Raw genomic sequence first — 26,817 nt, forward strand, 5'->3', positions numbered from 1 at the left:
AGCAAAGAGGGGGTTGCAAGTCAGTAGTGTTGTTATTTTATGGGTAGCAGGTTGAAAAGTTTTAACCCCTGCTCTAGGGCGTCACGGTGGCGCCTCACAGCAAGATGGTCGCTTGTTCGAGTCCCGACTGGGTTAGTTGGCATTTCTGTGTGAAGCTTGCATGTTCTCCCTATGTTCGCGTGGTTTTCCTCTGGGTGCTTCTATTTCCCCCACATTTCAAAGACATGCTGTATAGGTGAATTGAATAAGTTAAATTGGCTGTAGAGTATGTGTGTGAATGCAAGAGTGTGTGGGTGCTTCCCAGAGTTGGGTTGTGACTTGAAGGGCATTCGCTGTGTAGAACATATGCTGGACAAGTTGTCGGTTCATTCCACTGTGGCGACCCCTTATTAAAAAAGCGACTGAGCCAAAATCGAATGAATGCATGAATAAATTTAATTACTTTAGGTAGCTTATATGCTACTATTTCTACAAAAGGCTTTTGGTGCTGCTTGCAACAGTTAGTGTAAATGAATCAGTATGTTTGGTTGAATGTAGGCTAACCATTTTGGTCCTAACAGCTCTGGAATAAATTATTTACAAACTTACAGCTTAATTATTAGTTGCTTTAAGTGGAATAAAATTAACCAATTAGTAATAAATCGCAGTATTAAAGCTCACAAAACGACTCATTTGCAAGTAGAATGGAATCAATTCAAATTACTCTGGCACTTTTGGTGATGAAAAATAGTCTCTTCCTGATTCCGTTTCATGGCGCCATATTAACACGCAACGCGTGTTGCACCGCCCGCCATTTCAGTATCTCTGAACTTATATTGTTGATAGCCATTTACATCATTCATATAGGCTAGTCTTAGCCTTACGGACGTAGGCGCCGTGTGCGTTCAACAGTAAAAACGCCTTCTAATTTGACCACTGTGTAGATATTTAAATATGTAAAACTGCAATGGTAAACTATTTAATAATTAAATTTTAATGTCAGCATTTTAACTGGAGCCACGCGCGTGCCCGCCACGTGGCTTTCGTTGTCGATTTTTAACGCGCCTCCACCCATGTAATTTTTCCATCTCTCAGAAAAGGTCGTCAGTTTGTTTAAAAAGATAAGGTCAAAATTGTGTAATTTTGTTCTTTACTAATTAAACGATTGCTCAAACGAGCTAACATCACTATAACCGCCATAATTATAGCATGTTTATATATCCTACGTAAACTTTAACCGAATTTAAATATCCAGAATACGTTTCGACAGTTTAAACTTAACTGAACAGTAGGCTAAAACACTAACGTAAACGGGTAACGTAATGATTTTATCTGAGCGATAAACAGAATGGCGATTTGCATAAGAAGTGACCTGTGTGGTTTACGTCTAAAATTAAATTCAATTAAATAAGGTAAAGCTTTTAATCCTATCTTCATCTCAAAGTGAAAAAGTATATTAACTCTTCGTCAAGAAAAAAATAATCGCGCAATTTCGTTCGTGAAATTTAACATAGCCAGCAGCTATAGTGCACTAGTACCTCCCACATTTGGGTTCTACTACAGACCAATCCTCGTGCACAATGCATGTAGTGGGGGAAGGCACTGGGTAGGTTTGGGATTACCTTCAAGACTGGGGAGTAGCGAGGTCTCCGGGACCAAGGTAAAAATAAGGTAGGACATGTAATAATACTAAAACATTTTTCGATTTGTCATTTTCGGTGAAGACTTACGAATGTGCTGCACTAGAAAGCACTCGTCTTCGTTTCATGGTCCTAACGTTATACAATTTCACTGTATTGCAAGCGACCATTGGAGCTACACAAAGACATACTGACAAAGGCAACCAGTCTTAATACAACGAGAACAAAGATCTGACTTATAAAAAAGTGTTTACCTACTGAATTGCCATTATTTACAAAACCTGTTATGCACCGCATGTTAGCTGTTTACCTCGTTAGGTTGAACCGACTTGCAAACTTAAAACTATACAATGCTAATAAAGATTCCAGCTTCGTTAGCGTTAACCAATTGTTTGAAAACGTTAAAACAGACAAAATCGCTGATAAGATTATAAAATAATCGCATGTTAAATACTACTACATCATAGTGATAATGTCATCCCACACATATACCAAGCGCTAAAGGCTAAATGTATGCTATGTGTTTTATATCATGTGTTGACTTCAAGCTTTTAACGTTACTTTAGATGTCGTTAGCAGACTGAAGTGTATTGTCTATCAATTTGTCGACACCGTTGAAACCTGTAAAAGTGAAAGCTATTTTTTAAGTGTGCCTCATTCGCGGCAAAAATTACCCCGCGAGATTTTCGTGACCTGGTAGGAGTTGTTTAACTCAACACTTACGCAAGAGTGAGGCTGTAGTCTTTTTAGTTTCGCGGAAATTCAGTCTGCTGCCTGGTTACTCTTAGGAAACAAACCATCACTAAAGCACTAACGTTACATGATTTTCCCAAGTACGATGCGATCCTGGATTAACACCCGTGTTGGTCCTGGAACATCATTTTTGTTCGAAAATGTATGTAATACATATTTATTCCCCACCCCTAAACCCAACCATAACTGGAAATGATTTCCAAAATCAGAGGGGAATATTAGTTGGATAACAATCATGTAGAACAGAATAAACGTTTAAACTTGAACTTAACATAAATGGTAAACATATCTCTTAATTATGTTTTGCTGACTGGAATGTTGTTCCAGGATCAACATAAATGTGAATCCAGAAACATGTCCTTCATGATGAAATCAGGTTGACGATAAGTAAACAATGTTGCTTTAAGATCAAAATATGCTAACACATACATACAGGCGTTTCTTTACTATACAATCTTATCTGGTTGATAGTTGGCATAGTATAATCTAGTTGGTCTACTCTTTCAGTAAACATAGGATTGCAATATGTATGTCACATGCTTTACACAATAATATAATTTTATATACTTCACAAGTTTTTGAGATTACCAAGCATATACTGTAAGAATAACTTTAATTCTCATTCAGCATTAAAAAGTAGATTCAATGTCATTTTTATCCTCATACACTATCTCTATCCTGGGTCTAATGTCTGATTTCATCATAAGAAACTTAGCATGATCTCAAACAAACGTCTTTACTGCTATAATGCATGTCCCCTAAAAAAAGCCAATAAATATGCTAAAATAAATAAAGGATTACATTGCATGCTGATCATCATCCACATAATGGCAAGTTGACATCTTTTTCATAGCTATGAGCTGGATCATATAGCCTTTTCTGTCTTTGTTTAGTTTTGTTTTTTGTGCACACAAAAGTCAGCTGCCTGATCTTGCTTTGTTTGTGGTTATGATCTATTGTCTCTGGGTATTGCTGACATGCATTATTCTTTTCCCTATGAAAGCAGAAGATGGCTACAAATGTTAGTCTGGAACCTAACAATCCTGATGACAAGTGCAGTCGCTATGAGGTTTTGGGTTGGATCAACGAAACACTACAGACTAATTTTACTCAAGTGGAGCAATGTCGTTCAGGTACTGTTTACATTTTATTCTGTTGTCTACATATTGAGAAAATCTCTAAGATGAGTTTAAGAGAAAATAATTCTGTTTTGTCTTGTTTTTAGGTGCATGTTTTTGCCAGCTTATAGACCTGCTATTTCCAGGGACCATCAACTTGAAGAAAGTAAAATTTGAGTCGCAAAAGAGGTCTGATTTTATGCAGAACTACGGTCTTCTTCAGGCAGCTTTTCGGGATTTAGAAGTGACAGAGGTTAGATTCACCCTAATGAGTTTTGTTAATCTCTTTGTTGCATAAAAATTGTAAATGTTATAACATTGTTATAAGTAAAAATAAACATATTTACATTTTTTACACTTAAGATCTTTGCACACTGAAGTCTGAAATGTTCATGTGCGTTTTTTTTTCGTGTTTATATGTGTAAAAATTTGTCATGTAAACAAACCTTGCACACTAAGTTCTATGCGTAGTAATTAATCCATTATGAGAAAATGCAAAACATTTTAGAGTCAGTTCAAGCAGTGATACTTTGTTCTGCTTTCTTGTCCAAAGTAGAAAAAGGGTGCTTTCACATCTGTAGTTCGGTTCATTTGTTCCGGACCAAGGACAACAAATGATACATTGTATCATTTTCTGCTATCGTTGGGTCCTTTTCACCCCACACTAATTGCTTTGGTCCGAACCCTTTGAAAAGAACAAAAATGCAGTCATCTGACAAAACCCACATCACTCATTGGCCAGATGTTATTGAACATATTTCCTAAACTGCTTATCGATTGGTCAGAATATTACTAAACTGCGACATGGTCATTTTCTGGAAATATTACCAACGGTCTATCAGCTAATGTTTTTCCCTTTCTCTCTCTGTTTAAAATTGTTGGTAAAGCGCTGTCAACAAATATATATCCTCCACATCCCATAATGCACAGCGCATCGGCCTACGGCAGCTTGATTAGTCCAAAAAAGTGCAGTACTTTTTGCGGTTGGGTCTGTTTTAATTTGTATCATATTCTCACCACTAGCGAACTGCTCCAGGGTTTGTTTGAAAGCGTACTCCTCTTCAAGGAGGTCTCAGTACACTTTTTTGGTCCGCACTCGAGTGGGATTGTTACATTCACACTTGCCCAAACGAACCGCACCAAGAGGAAAAACGAACTCTAGTGCGACTTAACCTAACCAAATAAGGCAGGTGTGAAGCACCCAAAGAAAGAGGAATAGGCTGCATATTGTGTTCATCTAATACTGCACAGAGGAAGCAGAGCATAGTTCACTATCAAAGAGCTGCTGTGGCTTATCCCAAAATGCAAAGTTTATTTCAGGAAATCACAGGAATTTTTAATTTTTTTTATATTATTTTTATTTATTTATTTTTTTAATTTAAAGATTTACAATGACAGAACAGTGGTATAGGTGTCTCATGTCATCATATACAATAATATAGCAATCTATTATACAATTGTCCATCTGCTAATAATTCAAGTCTTTTGTGAAGGGTAAAATTAACAAAAAATTAATAAATTAAAATAAAAATTAAATAAAGATCAAGATACATTCTCCAAAAACTCCCATAGAGGATTCCAGATATGCCAGAAATCATCAGATTTCTGACGCAAGTCACAAGTCAGTTTTTCCAAGGGTAAGAAAATGGCAACCTGATTTATCCACATATTGACAAAAGGAATGTCAGGAGAGGACCACAGCAAAAGAATACATTTTCTTGCAAGATATGTACAAAAGTGTAACAGATTCTAGTCCATGACTAAGTTGTAGAGCAGTTTTACAATTCAGAAGATAAACAGCTGGAGAAAGAGCAAAAGGTTTACCTATAATCTTCTGAACTAATTTGTGAATTTTTGTCCAGTATGTCTTAATCATGTCACAGTCCCAGAATACATGCATCACAGTACCAACATTGGATTTGCACTTAAAACAACACTGAGAAACATTAGGGAATATCTTAATATTATCTTTAAACGAACTGGCGTTAAATAAGTTCTGTAAAAGAATTAAAAATTTTGCTCATGGTTTGATATTGTGGCCCCTTTAAATCACAGGAATTTTAATACATTTAAATGTTTGGACACACACATACATGCACAACAAACAGCAGCAGAGGTACATCAGTCACTGAATCCAGCATAGGGGATCTCAGCTGTCTGCCACATTCTGTCTTTTTTTATGCAGTGTCATTAGGTTGTCTGTAGCTTAAATTATGGTTTTTCTGTTTCTTTTCACTTGTACAGTGGTTCAGAACTGTCAAAACACCTGTCAGATTGCTTTTTGGATGCAAAAAGTTAAATAAATTTAATCCGGTCTGAATTTTTTTTATGACGGGTGAATGTTTCGGAGACAGTGTGTCAGTGTGATTGACACAATGTGAGGTTGAATTAATTTTTTACATACAAAATTTATGGAGAAATATTTTGGATTCAGTGTGCAATAACCTTAACTTACAATTTTTTATGTTGCTATCCTGTTTGGTCCTAGTGGATACAAATGCAGTAGAAATAGTACACTGAATATTTAAATATGGCTCTTTTCTTAGAAAATCTGAGAAGTATGTTGAAAATCAACTTATTAACTATTTTCATTTTCAATGTTTTTTATTCCTCTTTTAGCCAGTTCCTGTGAACGAGCTTCTCTCTGGGAAGTTTAGACCCAATTTCACCTATTTGAAGTGGTTTAAGAAATTTTTCTATGCCAATGTAAAGCAAGAGAGGGTGTACAATGCATTTGAAGCTCGTGATGGTCAAGAAATCGTGCCGGTAGATGATGTCATGAAGTCTCCAAAAGCCTTGAAAAGTTCATATGAATCTGGTAAGACTTAATTTTTTCAACTTTTTATTGTTTTATAATTTTTTTTTTTTTTTTTGTGAATGATGAATTTAATTATTTGATTAAACTATACATAGGTCTGGGAAATCAGCTTGGCAGTGAAATGCAAACTCTAATGCCATTTGTTTTTCTTTTTATACAGGCAGAGCAGGAGAAGAGTCTGACATGGAAATAAATGGAGGGAGGCGTTCTGCAACTTATGATCCTAAGTGGCAAAGAAACTTGAAATGGATCAGAGCTAGCGATATGGGAGACAACTATGCTTACTGCACAACATGTGATTACAATATCATCCTACTTGCAGGTTTTCATGATCTGAAGCGCCACCAGCTGACTCAAAATCATATGAAACATGAGACAGGGAGAACAAATTTACCTGGGAGAAAGCAGATTGAAGAGTCTATTTCATGTAGTGAAACCATGCTGCTCTTTATTCAATCGCATTGTCTTTCCAGTTTACCCTCAAGGATCAACAGGGTCTCCCAACGCACTGCAAGATGCATCCTTGGTCTAAAGTATCCAAACGACATTGTTTCTGCTTGTAAGCTGAACCCGTACTGTATCTACATATATGGGCAGGTACCACTTGATGTGAAGACTGGAGACAAGACCAACTGTCATGTGGTACTTGCTGGATTTTTTGAGGAAAAACAAGCAAGATATTGTATTCGTTTCCTTGATGTCTTTCAGCCTGAAGACTCCGCTAGCTCTGTATCGGGAGGATTATTTAGCATACTAAAAAAGTTTGAAATTCCTGCAAGCAACATGGTAGCTGTTTATATTAATGACCACGAACTGACCTCAGAAAGTGTAGTGTCTCAGATCCGGGAGCTCAATCCACAGGTGATTGACCTTGGTGGACTTTACAGCATACCTGACACTGCCTGCAGTGCTGGCCTACAGACTCACTCTGTTCAGGTTCAGGAGCTTATTGCCAACATCTACAGACACTTCTCTACTGGTTCCACCAGCAATGACAACCTCAAGATGCTGTTTGCAGGTATTGATGGACTAAAAGTCCACAGCAATCCCCTCTCAAACAGTGAGGAGTTTTGCGTGCTTGTCAAAAGGATTCATGAAATGTGGAGCGATTTGGTCTCATACTTCTCTTCCTGTGATGAAAATAATGACAACGTTAAGCAAATTTGTTCACAATTGGAGAACCCTAAAATCAGGCTAACCTTGATGTTTCTTGATCAAGCTCTTGGTCCACTTCGTGCCTTTGGGCAGCACTTGCAGCAAAGCAAAAGCTCTGTTCGTGCTGATCTTGTGGAGATCCTTCGAGAAGCAAGTGGGCTTTTACGATCGTATGCCTCAAGCTTTCTCCGCCCTCAAGCGGTCATACGCTATCTGAAAGAACAAGATCCAGCCATCCTAGACAATGAAGCGTTTTGCCTTCCCGCAGCTGAGCTCAGTCTCGGTGGTGTGCTAGAAGACTTCATCTCTGCCAGAGAAGAGGAACTAGCGGATTTCCTTAGCACATTTTATAATGAATGTTTGGCGATCTACAAAACTCTTACTACCTCCATCGCCGCCAGTCTCCCTCTGAGTGATAGTGTCTTGAGGGCTATTTCACAGCTTCTTAGTCCGGCTGGACGATTAAAAGTCACAGGAAAGAATATAGTTGACCTTGCTGTACGATTTGGCTTCTGCTCTAAACCTGAGGATTCTGCAAAACTCAATGATGAGTTCTTGGAGTACCAGCTTGCTGAGGAAGAAAACTTGTCTTCAACTCATTCAATTGAGCGATACTGGTGTACTGTGCTCAAGACTTTTCCACCAACATCCGTCTTTAAGAGACTTGTCCTCTGTCTTTTGGTTTTGCCCAGTCCATCCCTTGATGCAACAAAGATCTTTGCTCAGGTATAGAGCGTTATTTATTTATAGTTCTGTTTTCCATCTGTTGTTCCATCGTTCGCTCCATATATCATACCAGTGGTTCCTTCTATCATTCTGTTTCTTGCTTCATCTTGCTTAAATCTTTCATTCTGTCATTCCATCTGTTGCTCCTTGTGCTGTTTATCTTTCTCAACACCTATCGTTTTATCTACCAGTCTCAATCAGTTTGTGTAAAATTAAAGTGCTTGTATTGCTCACAGGCTATTGAAAATGGCGATGCTGATCAGTTGGATGATAGTTCAAGTGAAAGCGACACAGATATGACAAAGGAGCTGGATTCCAATGATGACAACTCCTTAGATAACTCTGAACTTCAAATTTCACCCATCAAAAATGGGATAATGAAAAAATCCAGACGGAGCACATCAGGTAAGTTTTCTTTTTAGAAGAATGAAGCAGACAATCACAGGAGGAAAATTAGCATGAACACAATTTAATACGAGATTGATGTAAATCCTCAGTTCAGCAGCAGTTAAAATACCTGGGGAACAATCTGAGAAAAACGAATGAAAAATTGGGCTTGCACATTAGCAATGATGAGCATGTTTGAGGAGGAACCTAAAACCTTGAAAAGTCACTGGATTTTAGGTGCATGCTATTCAATTTTATATTCAAAGTTCTTTTGCTGCAGAAAAAGTGTGAATCAATGTCAGAGCAGGCTGACAATGGCGGAAAACTGTTCTTTATCATTCATCATTTCTAAATGTACTGATGATAGCATTTAGTGGGTGGTTCTTGGTCAAAATAAGCAGCATGGTGAACTTTGTGGTGACTGCTTAAGGTCCTGCTCTGCAGGACTAATATTGGGAGCAGCATAATCAAAGTTTTTAAAGCATATGAAGATCCTCTGACTTACTGGTTGTTAATATTAAGTTTTTGTTGTGTTCCTCAAATTACTTGATTCATTTTTTCAATAAATTGGCATGGATTTAATTTGCCATGGAATTGCAATTTAGTGCTATCATGTGATAAGTACAATAAAGTTGTTATTTTTATAGCAGTTAAAATTCTGTCCAGTCAGATCCAGCAGAGGCTGGTTAGATTGATGGAAACAATGTGTTGTTTTCCAGAGACGGTTCAACACTCAAATGCAGTGAAGCCTTGTGTGGTGCGACTGGAGAAGATCACCAGTCAGAGAGGTGTGAATGAAATGCTTAAGACCAGTTAAGAGGTTCTAGAGCAGCTATCAAATAATGCTTTACAATCTCAACTGCTTCTCTTGGTGTCGAACATCTTTTGGTGTTAACCTTTTTACTTTGCCTCCGCTCAAGAAAATGATTTATTGCATTGAAAATACTATTTTTATTTATTTATTTATTTTTTTTGTGGGGGAAGGCAATTTTAATTGTTGCTTTTTGTGTAGACACCACAATATACAGTAGATACATTTATTCCTGACTGTTCTTATCAGTTTAACTGTTTTATTTGGTTATGCTCTGCAGAAGTGAACCTGAAGAACGATGGAGCCAAAAATGATGGCACCTTGACTAGTAACACATTAAAGGAGGTAATATTATTATTTTTTACAAAAAAAGTATTCAGACTTGTTTTTAAGCAAGGAATTAGTCGTATTGTTATTATTTTATAGACTGATGCTTACTAAAGACGTATTGTATTCTTGAGATGACAAAGCAAAGTATAACTGATTAAATCAGCTTCACAGAAGACAAAGCACTGGCACACACATGCAAAACAACCATATCATCACACTCATCTCACTTGATGTAATATCTTTATAGAGTTTTGAAGCATCAAAACAATTAAAGTATAATGCAGCTTTTTCATTACAAATGTTCAATAAATAGGGCTGGGTGATTAATCGAAGTGTAACAGTCAGAACCTATAATCGATAAAAAAAATGTCCAGGTCCGTTTTTTCAATTACTTTCCCTACCCCGTGTGGACAACGCATAGCACAAGCTCTATGATTGGTCGGCTTGATGGCTTTGTCGAGTCCGGGTTTATAAAATTAAAAATAAATAGATGAATAAAAGAATCGTTCATTAATCATAATTGAGATAAAATGTTAAATTAATTGATATTTAGATTTTAGGCCCAATCGCCCAGCCCTATCTATAAATCTTTTTACTTGCCACTATTCTTCAAGCCACTTGGTTTTACTCATTTGCCAGTGAGAATAATTTTCATATGCGTACATTTATAGTTGAAGTCAGAATTATTAGCCCCCCTTTGCTTTTTATATTTCCCAAATTATGTTTTGACAAAGCTAGGAAATTTTTACAGTATGTTGATAATATTTTTTCTTCTGGAGAAACTCTTATTTGTTTTATTTTGTCTAGAATAAAAGCAGTTATTATTAAAAAAAACATTTTAATATCAAAATTATTATCCCCTTTAAGCTATATATTTTTTCGATAGTCTACAGAACAAACCATATACAATTATACAGTTATACAATAACTTGCCTAGTTAATCTAATTAACCTAGTTAAGCCTTTAAATGTCACTTTAAGCTGTATAGAAGTGTCTTGAAAAATATCTAGTAAAATATTATTTACTGTCATCATGGCAAAGATAAATAAATCAGTTATTAGAAATGAGTTATTAAAACTGTTATGTTTAGAAATGTGTTGAAAATCTGCTCTCCGTTAGAAATTAGAGGAAAAAAAATAAACGGGGACTAATAATTTAGGGGGACTCATCTGACTTCAACTGCATATACATACATATATGAATCATATTTTAAGCTGAATGGCAATGGAGAATTATATCACCAAATTTTGATACTTTCACAAAAGTTATTTGGAACATTGAAATGGTCACATTTAATTTGCGTTCTATAAAATCTCATTCATATAAATGAGATGTTTCACCTCTGAACCCTGTACTTTGGATCCTGATAGTGATTACTTCCTTGTAGGTGTCATGTGACCTGAGTGATAGCGTACTTGTATGTAATTTATATGCCTATGTATGGGTCTGTATAGGATTCTATTAGGGGAATACACGGTTGGGAGTGCAGTTTACGGCAGAAACCACAGGCTCGTACAGTCTTTCAGGCCGGTGCAGGTACCTGGAGCAAACCAGCGATTCAAGACGTGGACCGCAAACCAGAGGCGGTATGTACCTGCACAGGTCAAGATTCTGGCTTTATCGCAGGCGTCGAGTGTCCACTTCTTCGTGTCCTTTAGTCATTTATGCTCTCTGTGTTACATTGAGCCATTTTTATAAGCGATTTAATGCCGCTTCATGAATGTGTGCATGAGTCCTGTGGTTTCTTTTTTAGTTGCTAGATGAATCTTATGTTCCTCCTGTAGCTGTGTGTTGTTGTGTTTTTCCCCTGCAGTTTCATCGCTAACAATAGCCCCTTTCACACATACAGACCTTTCCGGAAAATTACCGGCAATTTTCCGGAAAGGTTGTATGTGTGAACAGGTCCTTTTTGAAAATACCGGTAATTTCGTTCTGGCTATTTTCCGGAAATAGAAGTTGTAACATTACCGGTAATTTGCCGGAATGCTGCGCTGTGTGAATGCAGAAGGAAGATTGTCGGAAAGAGCGCGTGCACGTCTAGAACGTGCTGACGTGAGACGTCTGCTTTAGCCAATCAGACGTCTGCTTTAGCCAGCCAGACACATTCACGTCCGCGCGAATTATTAGAATAAATGCCTTTGGATATTTTTCCAGACACATTTAGCTGCTAGATGTTAGTCAGATCACGTTTATATGTTCTTCTTAATGCCAACTGTGTAAATAATCATCGATAAGATGCTTCTGATAAGCCGCTGTTTGTTTACCTTCAAGCTTTGCGTGTGCCTGTGAAACAGCCGTGAACGCCTGCACACACATATTATGAACATCTCGACATGCGAAAGTGATCCTCCATATGTTTTCATCGAAGTTGTTCGCAATACTGATCCATCCACAGAGTTTGTAATGTAGTCAAATGTTTACAAATACAAGCACAGCCGTTTAAGGCTCATTTGTGGGGAATCATGTCAGAATTTACCGGTATTTTGGAATGGATGTGTGAACGGTCTTTTCTGGAAAATTTCCGTAACGTCCTCGCCTGTGTGAACAGCGCTTTTTTGAATATATTGGTAAGTTGTTCCGGAAATTTTCCAGATATTTACCGATATCACTGTGTGAAAGGGGCTATTAACTTCTGCTTCTTCATGGTGTTTAAATAGTTTCTTGTTTTTTGTTTTTTTTTGCTTTGCTGATTTAGAAAAGGCTTTTTGAAAACTTTATGAATAAATTGAAAACCATTGCACAGTGCTTCCCACACGTTGACTTTACTTGGGCGGGCCGCCCAGGTATTTTAAAGGCCGCCTAAGTATATTTGGTGGTGACACATGAATAATACTATTATTATCATCCTTTTACACTTTTTTTGTATATTTCCAATAAAGCCAAACATTCGCGATCGATTAACCAGTGGGAAATCTTCTCTCGCACTGCACGTTTCCTACTGCTGGTTCTGTGCGTGTGAAAACTGTCAACACTCCCACTGACAGTCACGGGGTCTGGAGACCCAAAAAGATGCGCCAAAATGCGTCCGACCTTAGTTTCTAAATCTCTTAAAATATCTGGGGTTCGGGTTTTACTTTCATTCTCCAAAGTTGCCTTTATTTATATGAGTTTTTGCTTTGCCTTTTCGCAGCTGACTGTAGAGAAACATTAAATAATTATCATTTTATAATCATTTAATAAACGACTTAAATAAACTTTACTATACACTCAGAGAGAACAAAATATACTGGCTGCAAAATATTTGTACACCCATAGAAATGGCTAATCAACTAATTTGCCTTATTTAAATAACCTACACCTTTTATTCTAGTAATTATTATCATTTTTAGCAATAATCTATATTTTTATTATTTTTCTTTGTTATTTATTTCTTATTTGCTGTATACTTTGTTAATTTAATGATGTTAATATATTAATTACTTTATACATATCTTAAATGCTGTAACGAGGAGACTGACATGGAGGGATCCATTATGCAGTATTTATTAGTCAAGCTTTCACTCAAACACACAGTATGCACTAAAGTGCAAACACACATCCACAACAGTCTATGAAGTATCAAGACTGGCAATGAACAGACACAGAGGGTTTTACCAGGCATGGGTCGTGGGCAGGCTGCAATATCAGAGTCCGTGTATCAGGCGTGGGTCGTGGGCAGGTAGCGAGTATCAGAGTCCGTGTATCAGGCGTGGGTCGTGGGCATGTAGCGAGTATCAGAGTCCGTGTATCAGGCGTGGGTCGTGGGCAGGCAGAAGGCGAAGCAGAGTCAGAAAACAGGCTGGAGTAATGCACGAAGAATCAGGCAGGGAATAACGCTCAGTAATGCTGGCCGGGGCTAAACAAGACTTCGCACTGACTGAGTGTTTGGAGCTGGCTTATAAAGGGTACGTGGGTCGTTAGCTTGATTCAGAACAGGTGTATGCACAATCAGCGTAGATGGATGATGTAATGCTAGAAGTCCGGAGATGGCGGCCTCTGCTGGCCAGCGAGGGGAATGACTGGGACCGAGTCGGTGACAAATGCTTTGGCAATACTGTAATGTCAAGCCAATAAAGCAACTTTAGAGAGAGAGAGAGAGAGATAGAGCAGCCTTTACCTGTTAGTGGGTGCACATGGCTCCTAAATAACATAAAAGTAAGAGAAATTGTGAATTTCTTTTATTTCAACAGCCTTTTTTAATTACGTTTACCCACTGAAAAGTTGTATAACAGTGTCATAATAAATAAAAATATGGTTTTTACACAATTTTTTGACCATTTATGTGCTGTGGGTAAAAGGTGTTTCAATCCGGCTACCAGCACAAGTATATTTCAAACCTGTGGGAAGCACTGTTGCAGCTTTACGCATGTGGTACTTATAAACTAACAAAAGGCAAATTGCTTGTGTATTTAAGGGATAGTTCACCCAAAAATGAACGATAACATCATTTTGGTGATTTGTTTTGCAAAATGTAGGAGGAATTAACTTATGTAAATACTCATAGTTTCTAGTATTCAATTTTTTCCATTGTATTTTTTTCAATATACTGTGGAATTTAAAAGAAAGCACAAAACTTTTACTCATCCACATTGTTGAAAAATTGATGATCATTACAAACAGAAATTAATACAGGTTTGTAAAGGTAGTAAAAGATAGCAGTTTTGTTTTTGGGTGAACTTTCATGAGGTAAGAAGATTATTTCAAGCACTTTAAGCTTCAACAAGACTTTCTCTATACAGCTTGCATACACACCGATTTGCTGGAGGCTTCATTAAACTGTGTGTTATGTATGTAAAATATGTGGTTTTTAATTTTTACTAGTTACTGTGTAGTGTGTGTCCTATGCCATGTTATTTTTGTCTCCCTAATGTATTTGTTTTTTTTTTAATTGAAGGTGAAGAATGATTTATCAAATTCCACACCGAGTCCCAGACGTGGAAAAAGAGATCAAGCGTACAATGTAAGTCTTCTAGCAGTCTCTCATTAATCTTTGTTATTTTAGGGTGTGTTTATCCGTAGACAGATTTAGTTTATTTAAAACAAACTGGTAAGATTTATATTTGTGTGGTATGACTTATGAAAACTATAAAACAAAAACAGGACAGCTTACAAGATCTAACCTAAAAACACATCATGTCTGTTTTGTTTTTTACAATGCTGCCTTTTATGGTTAATTGGATGAGTCAGAAATGCAAAATGGAGTTAGTGGCACATTTTAAATTAGGGCTGGGTTGATATACAATACCATTGTTCATCACCAATATACATCACGATGCTGAGCCGGCATGGCGATTCCCCACCCCCTTTGCAGCAGCAACCCACTCACGAAAAATACACACAGCCCCGGTTTTTGTTAATACTTCTTAGTTTTAAAATGGCATTTTAGAACAAAAACGATCCACGTCCACACTGGCGTTTCACCTAGCATTCTGAAAAGATCTCTCCATCCACATTATACCGCTGAGACTGCACATCACCAAACACACAAACTCTGTCATACTCTGCAGCGTCTGAGCTCCAGCTGTCAGCCCAGAGAGCAGTGAATGTCGGACAGTTTATTTACGATGTACTGCTGGATCGCCTCTCACTATAGTTGTCAAACAAGATATTTAATTAATCTTGTCTTAATCTTACGACTCTTTCGCCTTTTTAGATCTATCAAGTAACCTGCCACAGCCTCAGTACACTGCTTCAATCTTTTGCTTTCCCGCTTGTACTTAGTATTTTAACCGCGAAAACCTCAGATACTGTTGGTTGGTTTTTGTTGGTTGTGCCCCTTTTTTACCAACCGAGTTTGTCGGCGCCATTATAACAACACAGATCATATACAACTCTTTTCCTGCGAAAAAAGTGATTGACAGGTGGTAATTTGTGTGTAACTTATCTTTATTTATTTATCATTTGGTTATGGGTTAAACAAAGACCAAGCTGGTCAGGTAGTTGAAACGGGCTAAAAATAATATATTCATTATGAATAAATTAATTTTTCATAAATAATAAATTCACTGCCACCTACAACAATGATGCCATTGTCCATTGCAGTATTTCACATTAGACATTGTACGATGGCAAATTGGTCGACATCGCCCAATTTTAAACGTTTTTTTCCCACATTTTAAAAACTGATAGAAATACCACCACATTTCATAATACACACATTTCAGCATATTGCGGAATCTTGTTCAAAGTTTTATATAATCTTTTGTTTTTTAAATTAAATGTTCTAAAATGTTTTAGAAAACATTTAAAGTAGTATTCATCCTGGTTATACGTGTAACTTATTGATTGATATAATAAATAGTAATAATACATAGATGATCTGAATGTAGTATGCGGTACTGATTGTCTGTTTCTCTGTGCAGGATGGAAAAGGTTTTGCCGTTGGAGAGCTGGTTTGGGGTAAAGTCAAGGACTTCTCTTTGTGGCCTGGACTGGTGGTGCCATGGAAGGGCAGGATAGTTCCTGTGTCTATGAGGCGTGTAGAGTGGTTTGGAGATGGAATGTTTTCAGAGGTTAAGAGTCACTTTTGTTCTCCAGATTCTCATATTATTTTCCCAACATTGTTTAGTTCAGTGGTCTCAAACTCAATTCCTGGAGGGCCAACCAGCTCCAACTCACATCTGCTTAATAGTCAATAGTAGTCTTGAACACCTTGATTAGTTGGATCAGCTGTGTTTGAATAGGGTTGGAGCAAAACTGTGCAGAGCTGTGGCCCTCCAGGCATCCAGTTTGAAACCAATGATTTAAAGAATCCAGTTTTTCATTAAAACATGTTTTCATTGTCAATCTTAGATTCATACAGATGGACTTCTGCCCTTTGGTGCGTTTTCAAAGAATTTTTGTAGTAAATCCTATGAAGGTTTGCCTACCTACAAGAATGCCATCTACCAAATCCTAGAGGTACAGCGGAAATATTCTCTTTGAACCATTATTTTGCTAGGAATCAAGAACCTGTTCTAATTGTGTTGAGATTTTAATGTTTATGTGTAGCTGGCAGCAGAGCGCAGTGGTAAGTTGTTCCCCCCCTCTGAGAAGAAAGGCGAAGAGGTAAAAGCCATGATGGATTGGGCATTTGGAGGCTTCCAGCCCATGGGTGCTGATGGCTTTTTGCCTTCTGCAGGTACGTACAAAAGCTACAAATTATTTGTATTTAAAAAAAAATGTGAACAGTAGCATGTTGTCTGTCACAAAAATAGCATAATTGTCACATTGACCAAAGAATAAAGCCTATGCACAAAAAAACATCTGCATTTATGAACCTCTGTTTCCTCTGCTTTTCCATTTACAGATAGCTCTGCCAGTAATAAAACAGAGTCAGATTCCTCTGTGTCTGATTATCAGCCTCCAGCAAAGAGAAAGTATGTCTTCAAGAACAGACCATCAACTCAGGAGTGCAACAGAGGTCAGTTATATCAGGGGTTCCCAAACATTTCAGCCTACGACCCCCAAAATAACAATGCCAGTGACTTGCGACCCCACTATCTTATGTGTAATTATCTAAGCATTGGGTGCACAAGAATAGGCCTTTATAAACACGAGAATATTGACAACAGGTGTAACAATCTAACAACACTATAAATGTTTATAGTCATTTATTAATTAGTTCAATTTAATATTAGCTTCACGTAATGAGACTGGTGGGCACAATGTTTTCAGCTTAAGTCTATTTTTGGTTTATTTTGGAGACCGCCACTTGGAGATTATCCTCATTGTTCAGTTGTAGCCTGTGTTTTAGTGTTTGATTGCCATAAAGGTGTCAGAAAGTTTAACCTGGTGATATAAAATCAATCTGCTGCACTTGACGCTATTGCTGTGTTGTTAATCTAACGTTAACACACCAGTCCTATGAAAAAAAAATGAAAAGGCTGATTAGTGTTGTTCTTCTAATGTAACTATTAACTACTATTAACTTCTTCTGTGGGTTATGAATAAAATATGGTAATTCTAGTAGTTTAATCAAACTTATTTAAATTTTGGAAATCACCAAACGACCCCCTGTCATTTTCCCGCAACCCCCCAGGGGTACCCGACCCCCACTTTTGGAACCACTGATCTGCATATTGGTCAGAAGACGTCACATAAAGAGCATTAATCATGTTTTCATCTCATAAATCAGTGAGTTGTGTGTTATGCAGCTCTACACAAAACGTTTGGCCAACGGAGAAATTAGAATGGTCGTGCCCTACTGAGTCTGATTTCTCTCAAGGCTTTTTTTTCTTCACTTTCGCCAATCAGTGAAGTTTTTTTCACTCTTCGCTGTCGCCTCTCGCTTGCATGATTTGGGATTGGTAGAGCTATGAATGAATCGGTAGAGCATCGATAAATTTGCTTTTCAGTGTTTGGACTCTCAGTAGTGATCTTAAACCACACTGAACTAAGCAAAACTGAACTGAACTTAAACACTAAAAACTGAACTACACTGTTCCAATATACTATGAGCATTTATGTGAAGCTGCTTTGAGACAATCTACACTGTAAAAGCTCTATACAAATAAAGCTGAATTGAATTGAATTATTGAGGTGTACACTTATTATTTTGTGTTTTGTTTTTGTCAGATCAAATGGTTCAAGAGGTTACCAGTAAAGGCAGAAAAATTGAAGGTGAGCACTTATTTTATTACTTTACTTATTTTCTTTTTAAATTAGTCATTTTAGCTTGTTAACTGTTCAATAATTGATTTTCCCCTTGCTGGGTCAACTGAGTTTTACATTATTTTGTATCCATTTTTTTTCCTATTCTTTTATATACTTTTATTCAAAGCGACTTAAAAGAATAGAATGGAGCCAAATATGTGTTAAAGCCCAGAACTTGTCAATTAATGCTACATTTAAAATGATCCAATATATCTGGACAATGCATACTTATATCACACCTGCAAAACCTAAACCAAGTTTAACTCAGACTAGGGCTGCTCAATTTTGGAAAAAATCATAATCACGATTATTTTGGTCATAATTGTAATCATGATTATTCAAAAGGCACACTTAGACGAGCAGAGGAGCGCAGACATCTAAAGTCATCTTAACGTGAGCGCTTTAATGGTCAAATAGGTGTCAAAACACGATGTTTAGTGATTATTCATATTAACCCTTATTTGTGTAATAAACAAACGAGTTGAGGATTAAAAGACATGTGAAAGAGTAACCATTAAAGAGACAGCGCACTATTCTTGCTGCCGCCTGTTTTTATCATTATTAAACAAAACGAGAAAATCCCTCTCTGCTCTTGACTGAAGTATTATTTTAGCTAAAGTGTTTTTCTTACAGTGAAGATGCTTATAGCACAGTTTGTTTCATATTTTTATTCTATTGTATTTATTTCTCTTTCCTTTGCAGGGTGGAAAATAATGTATACAGTTGAAGTCAGAATTATTAGCCCTCCTGAATATTAGCAACCCTTTTCCTCTCCAATTTCTGTTTAATGAAAATAAGTTTTTTTTTAACCTTTTTCTGAACATAATAGTTTTGATATCTCATTTCTAATTACTGATTTCTTTTATCTTTGCTATGATGACAGTAAATAATATTCAAATATATTTTTCAAAATACAAGCATATTCAAGATATTTTTCAAAATACAAGCATTTAGATTCGTGACATTCAAAGGCTTCACTAGAGTAATTAGGCAAGTCATTGTATAACAGTAGTTTCTTCTGCAGACAATCAAAAATATATTGCATAAGGAGGCTAACAATATTGACCTTAAAATGGGTTTCAAAATATTTAAACCTGCTTTTATTCTAGCTAAAATAAAACAAATAAGCCTAGAAAAAAAAAATATTGTAGGAAATACTGTTAAAATTCCTTGCTCTGTTAAACATAATTTTGGAAATATTTATTTAAAAAAAAATTCTCAGGAGAGCTAATAATTTTGACTTTAACTGATAATCGTTTTAAATAATCGTGATTACAATTATGAACAAAATAATTGTGATTATGATTTTTTCCAAAATCGAGCAGCCCTAATTGATATGTGTACATGTATATTTTTGTATGTGAAGTACAGTATATGGTTCTGTTTTAGCCCATGTATGACAATATACCTGTTGGAACTAAATTTGTATGTGAAAAATGTTTTTAAAAAGTGTAACTTCATGTTAAATTCAAGTGTTTTTTTCTACTATAAAAAGTGTTTAATAATTGTGGAGATTTGGAGTAATCAAAGCAATAGAAACAACAACATGCCAGTTAGTTAAATGTGGTACACTAACATATTTTTGCCTTTATGAGATGCTTATTGTTTTGTGTAATTCATCATAAAGAATGTCTTTTCTCATGGCTCTTTCTCTAGATTTCTGTCTATCCTGTGGAAGCAGCAACACTGAAATATTCCATCCTCTCTTTAAAGGAAGCCTTTGTATTAAATGCAAGGTATGAAGCAAATCTTTTTCTGTTTAGTAATAAGGAAAACATTACACTGTTGGTCATCTTGTGTTATTTTTCTCTGTGTGATTGTGCAGGAGAACTTCACAGAGACGCTGTACAGATATGATGATGATGGCTATCAGTCCTACTGCACTGTGTGCTGCGCTGGACTAGAGGTCATTCTCTGTGGAAATGCCAGCTGCTGCAGGTTTGGAAACATGCTCATTTAAACATTATTCCTGTATGTCATGATAACCAGTCAAATATGATGTTTCAATAATTGTTTTCCCTCTCTCTTCAGGTGCTTCTGTAAAGACTGTTTGAATGTCTTGGTTGGTCCGGGAACGTTTGATAAGCTGAAGGAGGTTGACCCATGGAGCTGCTACGTTTGCCTGCCATCGAAGTGCTACGGCGTGCTCAAGCTGAGGACTGACTGGAGTGTTCGTGTGCAGGAGTTTTTCGCCAATAACAGTGCCTTCGAATTCGTGAGTGTTTGTTTAATGTAGTTGATTGATTTAAAACGAGAGAACTGACCCCGACTTGACCCTAAACAACTGTTTCTCTTTTTGACATGTGATGTTATAAAATAAAATAATGTATTAATAAAAAATTAATTAAATGATTTTTCAGGAGCCGCACAGAGTGTATCCTTCTATTCCAGCTCATAAGCGCCGTCCAATCAGAGTCCTCTCACTGTTTGATGGAATTGCTACAGGTCTGTTCACTTTTCAATTTGTGTATTCTGCAGCCGAAAGGTTTGATGTGACAGAAAAGGGAGGAAATATTGACAGAATTTTAGTTTTTGGTTGAATTTTCCATTTAAATCTGCTTAATTTAAAGGAAATACTAAATGGATGTGGCACATTTTTTAATTAATCATGGAAAACCCACTATAATTGTTTATTCTCCTTCAGGCTATCTGGTTTTGAAAGATCTAGGCTTTAAGTTGGAGCGCTACATTGCCTCTGAGATCTGTGAAGACTCCATTGCTGTTGGGATGGTCAAACATGAGGGCAAGATTGAATATGTGAAGGACGTGCGCACCATCACTAGGAAACATGTGCGTATAGAGCATTATTGCATATTTTTAAAACTATTTTACATTGTTTATGTGTATAAATTTTAACAGTTAACCAAATTTGAATGACTGAACATCTATATTGTTACATACAATGTTTTTCATATTTGTTTTTATGAGCATTTTGGATAGGCGTAAAAAAAAAAAGTATAAATTCTGAAAATTTGCATCAAAAAACATATGTGCATAACTGAGTAGGATAAACTTTTTATTAGATCAAAAAAGATGCGTATAAACTGAGATGGAAACACTTTTACTGCACAAACTCCATTATGCGCATTAAAGATCATGTGATTTTGTTATAAGAGATCATGTGATGATAAAAATGTGTGTAAATTGACAAACCAGCAGACTGGGCACACTGTAAAGCATCTGAAATGTTGTTTTGGTCATTCTAAAACGCCTTAACCATTCCAGTATTAGTGTTACTATAATTATTAATTACCTCCTGAATCAAGAGTGTCTGTTTTCCACGTCTGACACCTTCAAACACCACTGCGCAATCATTGCGTGTTAGGATTACCTTCTGGGGTGCAAGTCATTTATTAAATAATGAAAAGATTCAGGCAGCTTCCCCTACCGCAGCAAATTCTGTTTTTACAGTTGGTATTTGGTGCCAGATAATCAGGAAGTGACGATTTTGTTTGCTTTGACTCGTTGGATGGAAACGCTGCTTTATTCGCACGTCATTTAGGCGACAATCCAGTTTTGCGCATACATTTAATTAGCATTTTTGGAAGGAAACATAGCTACAGTTAAACAATTGATGATCATTTTTGCAGCTGGCAGAATGGGGGCCATTTGACCTTCTGATTGGTGGAAGTCCTTGTAATGACTTGTCCATGGTGAATCCAGCCAGAAAAGGTCTTTTTGGTAAGACATTTGTTTTTTTATTCCGTGTTTATGCTACATATTTAATAGATTTGAGATAGCTCTTTGGTATTTTTGTATTAAGAAGAATTGTATAATGAAATTACAAAAGAGTTATATTTTGAAATTTCTCTTGTATTCTTTCAGAAGGCACAGGCCGGCTCTTCTTTGAATATTATCGCATGTTAACCATGATGAGGCCAAAAGAGGATGACGATCGACCCTTTTTCTGGCTTTTTGAGAATGTAGTAGCTATGAGTGCCCATGACAAGGCTGATATCTGCCGTTTCTTGGAGGTAAAAAAAAGAAAGTTGTTTTCTTTTCCTCTGGCTTGAGATGTGGTCAGATTTTTATGAACATTACTCATTTTTTGCATGCAAAAGGTGTATTGTCAGTAAAGCACATCACAAACTGAAGACACCTACAAACCTATTAAAATGCATGCAAAATCTGTAGAGAGATGTTTTCTGTGATTTACTTTCATATGAACGCATGCTATGTAGCAGGAGCATCCTCTTATTTTACTGAGATGATGATGTGTTGTCATGCATTTGTCTTTTTCCAGTGCAATCCTGTGATGATTGATGCTGTAAAAGTAAGCCCAGCCCACAGGGCACGTTACTTCTGGGGGAATTTACCTGGAATGAACCGGTATAAATGCACATACAAACATACACACATACCCATAGACATTAAACACATTTTAAAGCATGGAAATGTTCGTGTTCAGAAATAGATTAATGTGACTTTTATTTTGTGTTTTTAGACCTGTTGCGACTTCTCTCACTGACAATGTAGATCTGCAGGACTGCCTGGAATCTGGACGAACCGCAATGGTAAAATGTTCATTGTGTCTTCTGCCTGAGAAGTTAAGGTTTTGCTCACGAATGTAAGAGGAAAAATGCACAAAAACAAGTTTAATGTAGCTGCAGTTTACATTAGTCTTAGTCAGGAATCTAGAGCTATAAAACAAAGTTATGTAATAGAATGTCAGAGGTAATTGTTATACTCAGTTTCTTTCCTGTTAACAAAACCAATTAAACTCTATTTCTGTTTTCACTCTTTCATTAGTTCAGCAAAGTTCGCACCATCACCACCAAGTCCAATTCAATCAAACAAGGGAAGACGGGACCTCTGCCAGTCACTATGAACGGAAAAGAAGACTATCTTTGGTGCACCGAAATGGAGAAGTAAGATATTTATATAAATTTAACCTACAATCTAAAACATTTTTAAAATCCATATTACATTTGCAGTCAAACTCATTTGCTGATATTTAGGACCCCACTTGCCCATTCAATTGTTAACTATACATATAAAGAAAAATAAATTGGGATATTTATTAAATTTATTCATTGTATATTTAATTTATTCATTCTAACTACATGCCAACATTCTTTATCAAGCGATGAGTGCCTATGAACTTTCAAAACATGCTTTATTTATTTCATATTTACACATTGTTGTTTTTTTTCTTTTTCATAGAATTTTGCTTTTATTTTGATTTATGTGAACAAAGAAAAAGCAATGCCAGATAATGTGTGTAGATATACATGTAATAACCGATATACAGGTTGTTAAATAATAATATGAATAATAATGCCAGCAACAACAATAATTACAATAATAGGAAAAACTGAAGAATAAACGACAAAGACATACTGAAACAAATAATAAATAAATATATATATACACATATACACATGCACACACATATATACATACAGATAAAAATGTATCAAACCAAAAAAAAATAAAAAATACAAATCTGTATTTAAGATTAAGTAAGGTTAAAATTAAGCCAGTTAAAAATAAAGAAAATAAAAGAATAGTAATAGAAAAATTGATCAAGATATTCAAAACTGTGCCAAAAGACGTCTACGACAATGAAGAGGATGATGCCCAAACAGGGAACCTTAAACAAGTACTATGAAGAGAAAAGGGGAAAAAATTAATATATTAATTTAAAATAATAATAATAATAATAATAATAAATTATGGGACCTGGAACCAAAAGCTTTTTGATGTCTTCCTGATTCAAAATTAGTAAACCTTTAAGTTTTTTTCCAAAGTTTGTGCCTAAAGTCTGATTGTGTCCTCTCTTGCACCATGGATGCGAGCAGTGGACATTTCCAGATGCACAATATCAAAAAAAGTCAATGATGTTGATTAAGAGAATGTGGAGGCTTCAATCTTGTTGCAACTATTTTCTTGGCTGCTGTCAAGCCAGCTAAAAACACTCGCTTCTGAGATTTGTTAAGCTGGATACCAGAAAAATCATTTAAAATGAAAATACAGGGGGCAAGAGTGACTGCATAATTACACATTGTTAAAACAACAATTGGAAAAGTATTATAGACCATATATATATTTCAGACCCCTAGTTTGCATGCATGCAGTTTGCTATAAGAACAAAACTGAGTTTGTTCTATCGTGGCTTAACAAAATGGCTGAGTTTTCTTTTTGCTTGCACTTTCAGAATATTTGGCTTCCCAAAGCATTACACAGATGTGAATAATATGGGCCGAGGACAGAGGCAGAAGGTCCTAGGACGGTCCTGGAGCGTTCCTGTGATCCGACATCTCTTTGCACCTCTAAAGGATTACTTTGCTTGCGAGTGAAGCTGCTCTCTGGTCCAGATAACACTGGAGGTTCAACATCAAATCCCTCAGAAAAATGAATTTGATTGTTATTTTTAAAGCTTTCTGCAAATTCACAGAATATTTTTAACATTTCATTAGTTTCCAATATTGAGAACTTGTTTCAAAATCCTGGTCAGTGGTCCTTGGAATGCACAGACACTTTTGGATCTGATTTTTAAAGTCATAAGTACTGTTGTTTTTAACTGTAAACGTGGAGAAAAACACACGATTCTCCACCCCGCTACCTCAGTGCCATTCTGTGATTGGTTCTTTGTCTGGAGCAATGCCTATTTATAATTGAATGAATAAGTTAACTAGCTCTCTTTTATCTGAAATCATTTTAACCTCATGGTAGCATTTTATATCACTTTTCTACAGATATGTTCCTTGTTTAGGAATGTTATTTTATTAAATATTGCATTTTTTTTTTTTAATAATAATTGGTAGTACTAATGCTGTTTTATAATGTAGAATGTTTGGCCACCAGGACCACACTGAAAACACTTCCTGTTTAGGGTCATCTGAAAACAATATTAATATACATAGATGACTTGAATTTCAATTAAATGGATGATTTAATCCAAACAAATGAAAATTCTGTAATTTACTTACTCTTCACTTGTTTCAAAGCTTTTTAAGTTCATTTCTTTTGCTGAACACAAAGATATTTTGAAGAATGTTGTAAACTGACAGCCATTTTTTCAGATGTTGGATGTCAGTGGCGAATGGTGCCCAACATTTTTTCAAATAATTAATTTTGTGCTCATTAGAGAGAAAAAACTAGGTTTGGAACCTCCCGAAAGTAAGAAAACAGTTGGAGTGTTTTCATTTTTGGGTGAACTGTTCCTTTAAGACTGCAGCATTTTTTTTGTTTACCCCATTTGTTACCTGTGCGCACTTCCAATTTGCAACTTTTGGCTATTGGTCTAAAACTGTGGTCACTGCAGGACGCTTTTAATTTGTTTATTTTAGAATTTGTCATGATATATATTTAAGAGTAAGCCCCGGTGCTAAATTTTAAGGTTTTTTGTACAACATTATGCACACTGATCAAGAGCTTAACGTGAAACAAGTGCCTACAAGCGAGCAGGCTCTATTTTTGTGATAAACGCGTTGATTTTAACTGGCATGACTTGAGAATGAATTAAAAGGAATCATTTGAGCTACTTCGCATTTGTCTAGTGCAAGTATATGAGCATTTTGTCAACCCGTGTGGTGGAAGATGTCAGTTTGGAGCTTCAGAATGTGTGTGGTAATACTGTTTGTGTTCTGTAGTTGTGTGTTTAGCATGTGTGTTTTTAAGCCTTATGCAGATGGTGATTGTGTTCAAGGATAAAAAACTTCCAATTTTAGTGAGACACGGGCCAGCTTGAGATGAATGTGAGCTTTCGTGAAACATCAGTAACTGGATTCTGTGTCCCATTGAGATGTTTATGTGTTGTAGCAAAGCTTTAGAAAGTCCCAGAATCATCTTTTATCAATGTTAAATGTTATTAATGTGAAATGATGGTCTGTTTGTAATTTTGAGGTGCAGTATTGTCTCTTTCGGAAAAACTCCCTCAGGTCTCAACACCAGCAGGCCTCATTGGACTGGCATCTAATGTTACACTTGATTTTTTTTATTCAATACTTTGTGAACAGAATATACTATATATTTTTTACCCTTTAAATTGGCCTTAATATCTTTTTTCTGTTCTGTTTTCTTTCTGAAGGGGTCTTTAAAACCCTGTATTTTGGTGCTAAATGAATGCTTAATATTTCTGTAGGTATAGGATGGTTTTTAACTGATGAGTTACAAGACATAGATTTTGATATCTGAAATAATCTTTATCCCTAGCTTTAATATTCCGTGCTTGTACTAACATCACTGATGAAAAATAAATTGCACCAAACTCTTTTATTGACTGTCTTTTTATTGAAATGTCCATTGTATTAGCAAATAACTGTCAGATTTTTGCTTGTTATTAGATTGATCTATAATATTGTGCTTAGAAGCAAGAAATCAAATGCTTAAAAAAAAAAGATTATTACATATATAACGTTTGAAACTTTCTTTATACTTTATATTATCTTCATAGGATTTTAGTCATGCTTTTAATCATGTAAAATATACATTTTATTATGATCACTAAGCTAAATTTATTGTAATGCATTTTTTTAGACATAC

At 36.0% G+C, this 26,817-nt stretch overlaps 1 protein-coding gene across 16 annotated transcripts; it reads left to right on the top strand.

Annotated features, from left to right (window-relative positions):
- Positions 1–1,580: 1,580 nt before the first annotated feature.
- On the top strand, positions 1,581–26,550 carry dnmt3ba (DNA (cytosine-5-)-methyltransferase 3 beta, duplicate a). Of its 16 annotated transcripts, none has more exons than XM_087262778.1 (26): positions 1,594–1,650; positions 3,376–3,505; positions 3,598–3,743; positions 6,110–6,308; positions 6,469–8,189; positions 8,426–8,594; positions 9,296–9,364; positions 9,668–9,732; positions 11,172–11,303; positions 14,591–14,656; positions 16,059–16,208; positions 16,489–16,596; positions 16,687–16,816; positions 16,985–17,098; positions 18,253–18,297; positions 19,987–20,066; positions 20,156–20,268; positions 20,362–20,545; positions 20,691–20,775; positions 20,975–21,120; positions 21,921–22,011; positions 22,156–22,304; positions 22,574–22,659; positions 22,775–22,844; positions 23,080–23,198; positions 24,488–26,550. In XM_087262778.1, the coding sequence occupies exons 2-26, from the start codon at positions 3,382–3,384 to the stop codon at positions 24,627–24,629; spliced, it is 4,503 nt and encodes a 1,500-aa protein (XP_087118904.1). In that variant the 5' UTR covers positions 1,594–1,650; positions 3,376–3,381; the 3' UTR covers positions 24,630–26,550. The 16 variants fall into 16 exon arrangements, with proteins under 16 accessions (XP_087118903.1, XP_087118904.1, XP_087118905.1 ...); XM_087262779.1 differs by having other exon boundaries at positions 3,379–3,505; XM_087262781.1 differs by having other exon boundaries at positions 1,594–1,639.
- Positions 26,551–26,817: the final 267 nt, after the last annotated feature.

This window comes from Danio rerio, chromosome 8 (genome assembly GCF_052040795.2).
Source record: "Danio rerio strain M-AB ecotype USA chromosome 8, GRCz13ab, whole genome shotgun sequence".
Lineage (NCBI taxonomy): Eukaryota > Metazoa > Chordata > Actinopteri > Cypriniformes > Danionidae > Danio > Danio rerio.

What these genes read in the sequence shown, in the direction of transcription:
- dnmt3ba (XM_087262778.1), top strand. Translation starts at nt 3,382, where the DNA reads ATGGCTACAAATGTTAGTCTGGAACCTAACAATCCTGATGACAAGTGC. An exon ending in AAAGAGATCAAGCGTACAAT is followed by an intron (nt 14,657 to 16,058) that starts GTAAGTCTTCTA and finishes TTCTCTGTGCAG; the next exon opens with GATGGAAAAGGTTTTGCCGT. An exon ending in GAGATGGAATGTTTTCAGAG is followed by an intron (nt 16,209 to 16,488) that starts GTTAAGAGTCAC and finishes TGTCAATCTTAG; the next exon opens with ATTCATACAGATGGACTTCT.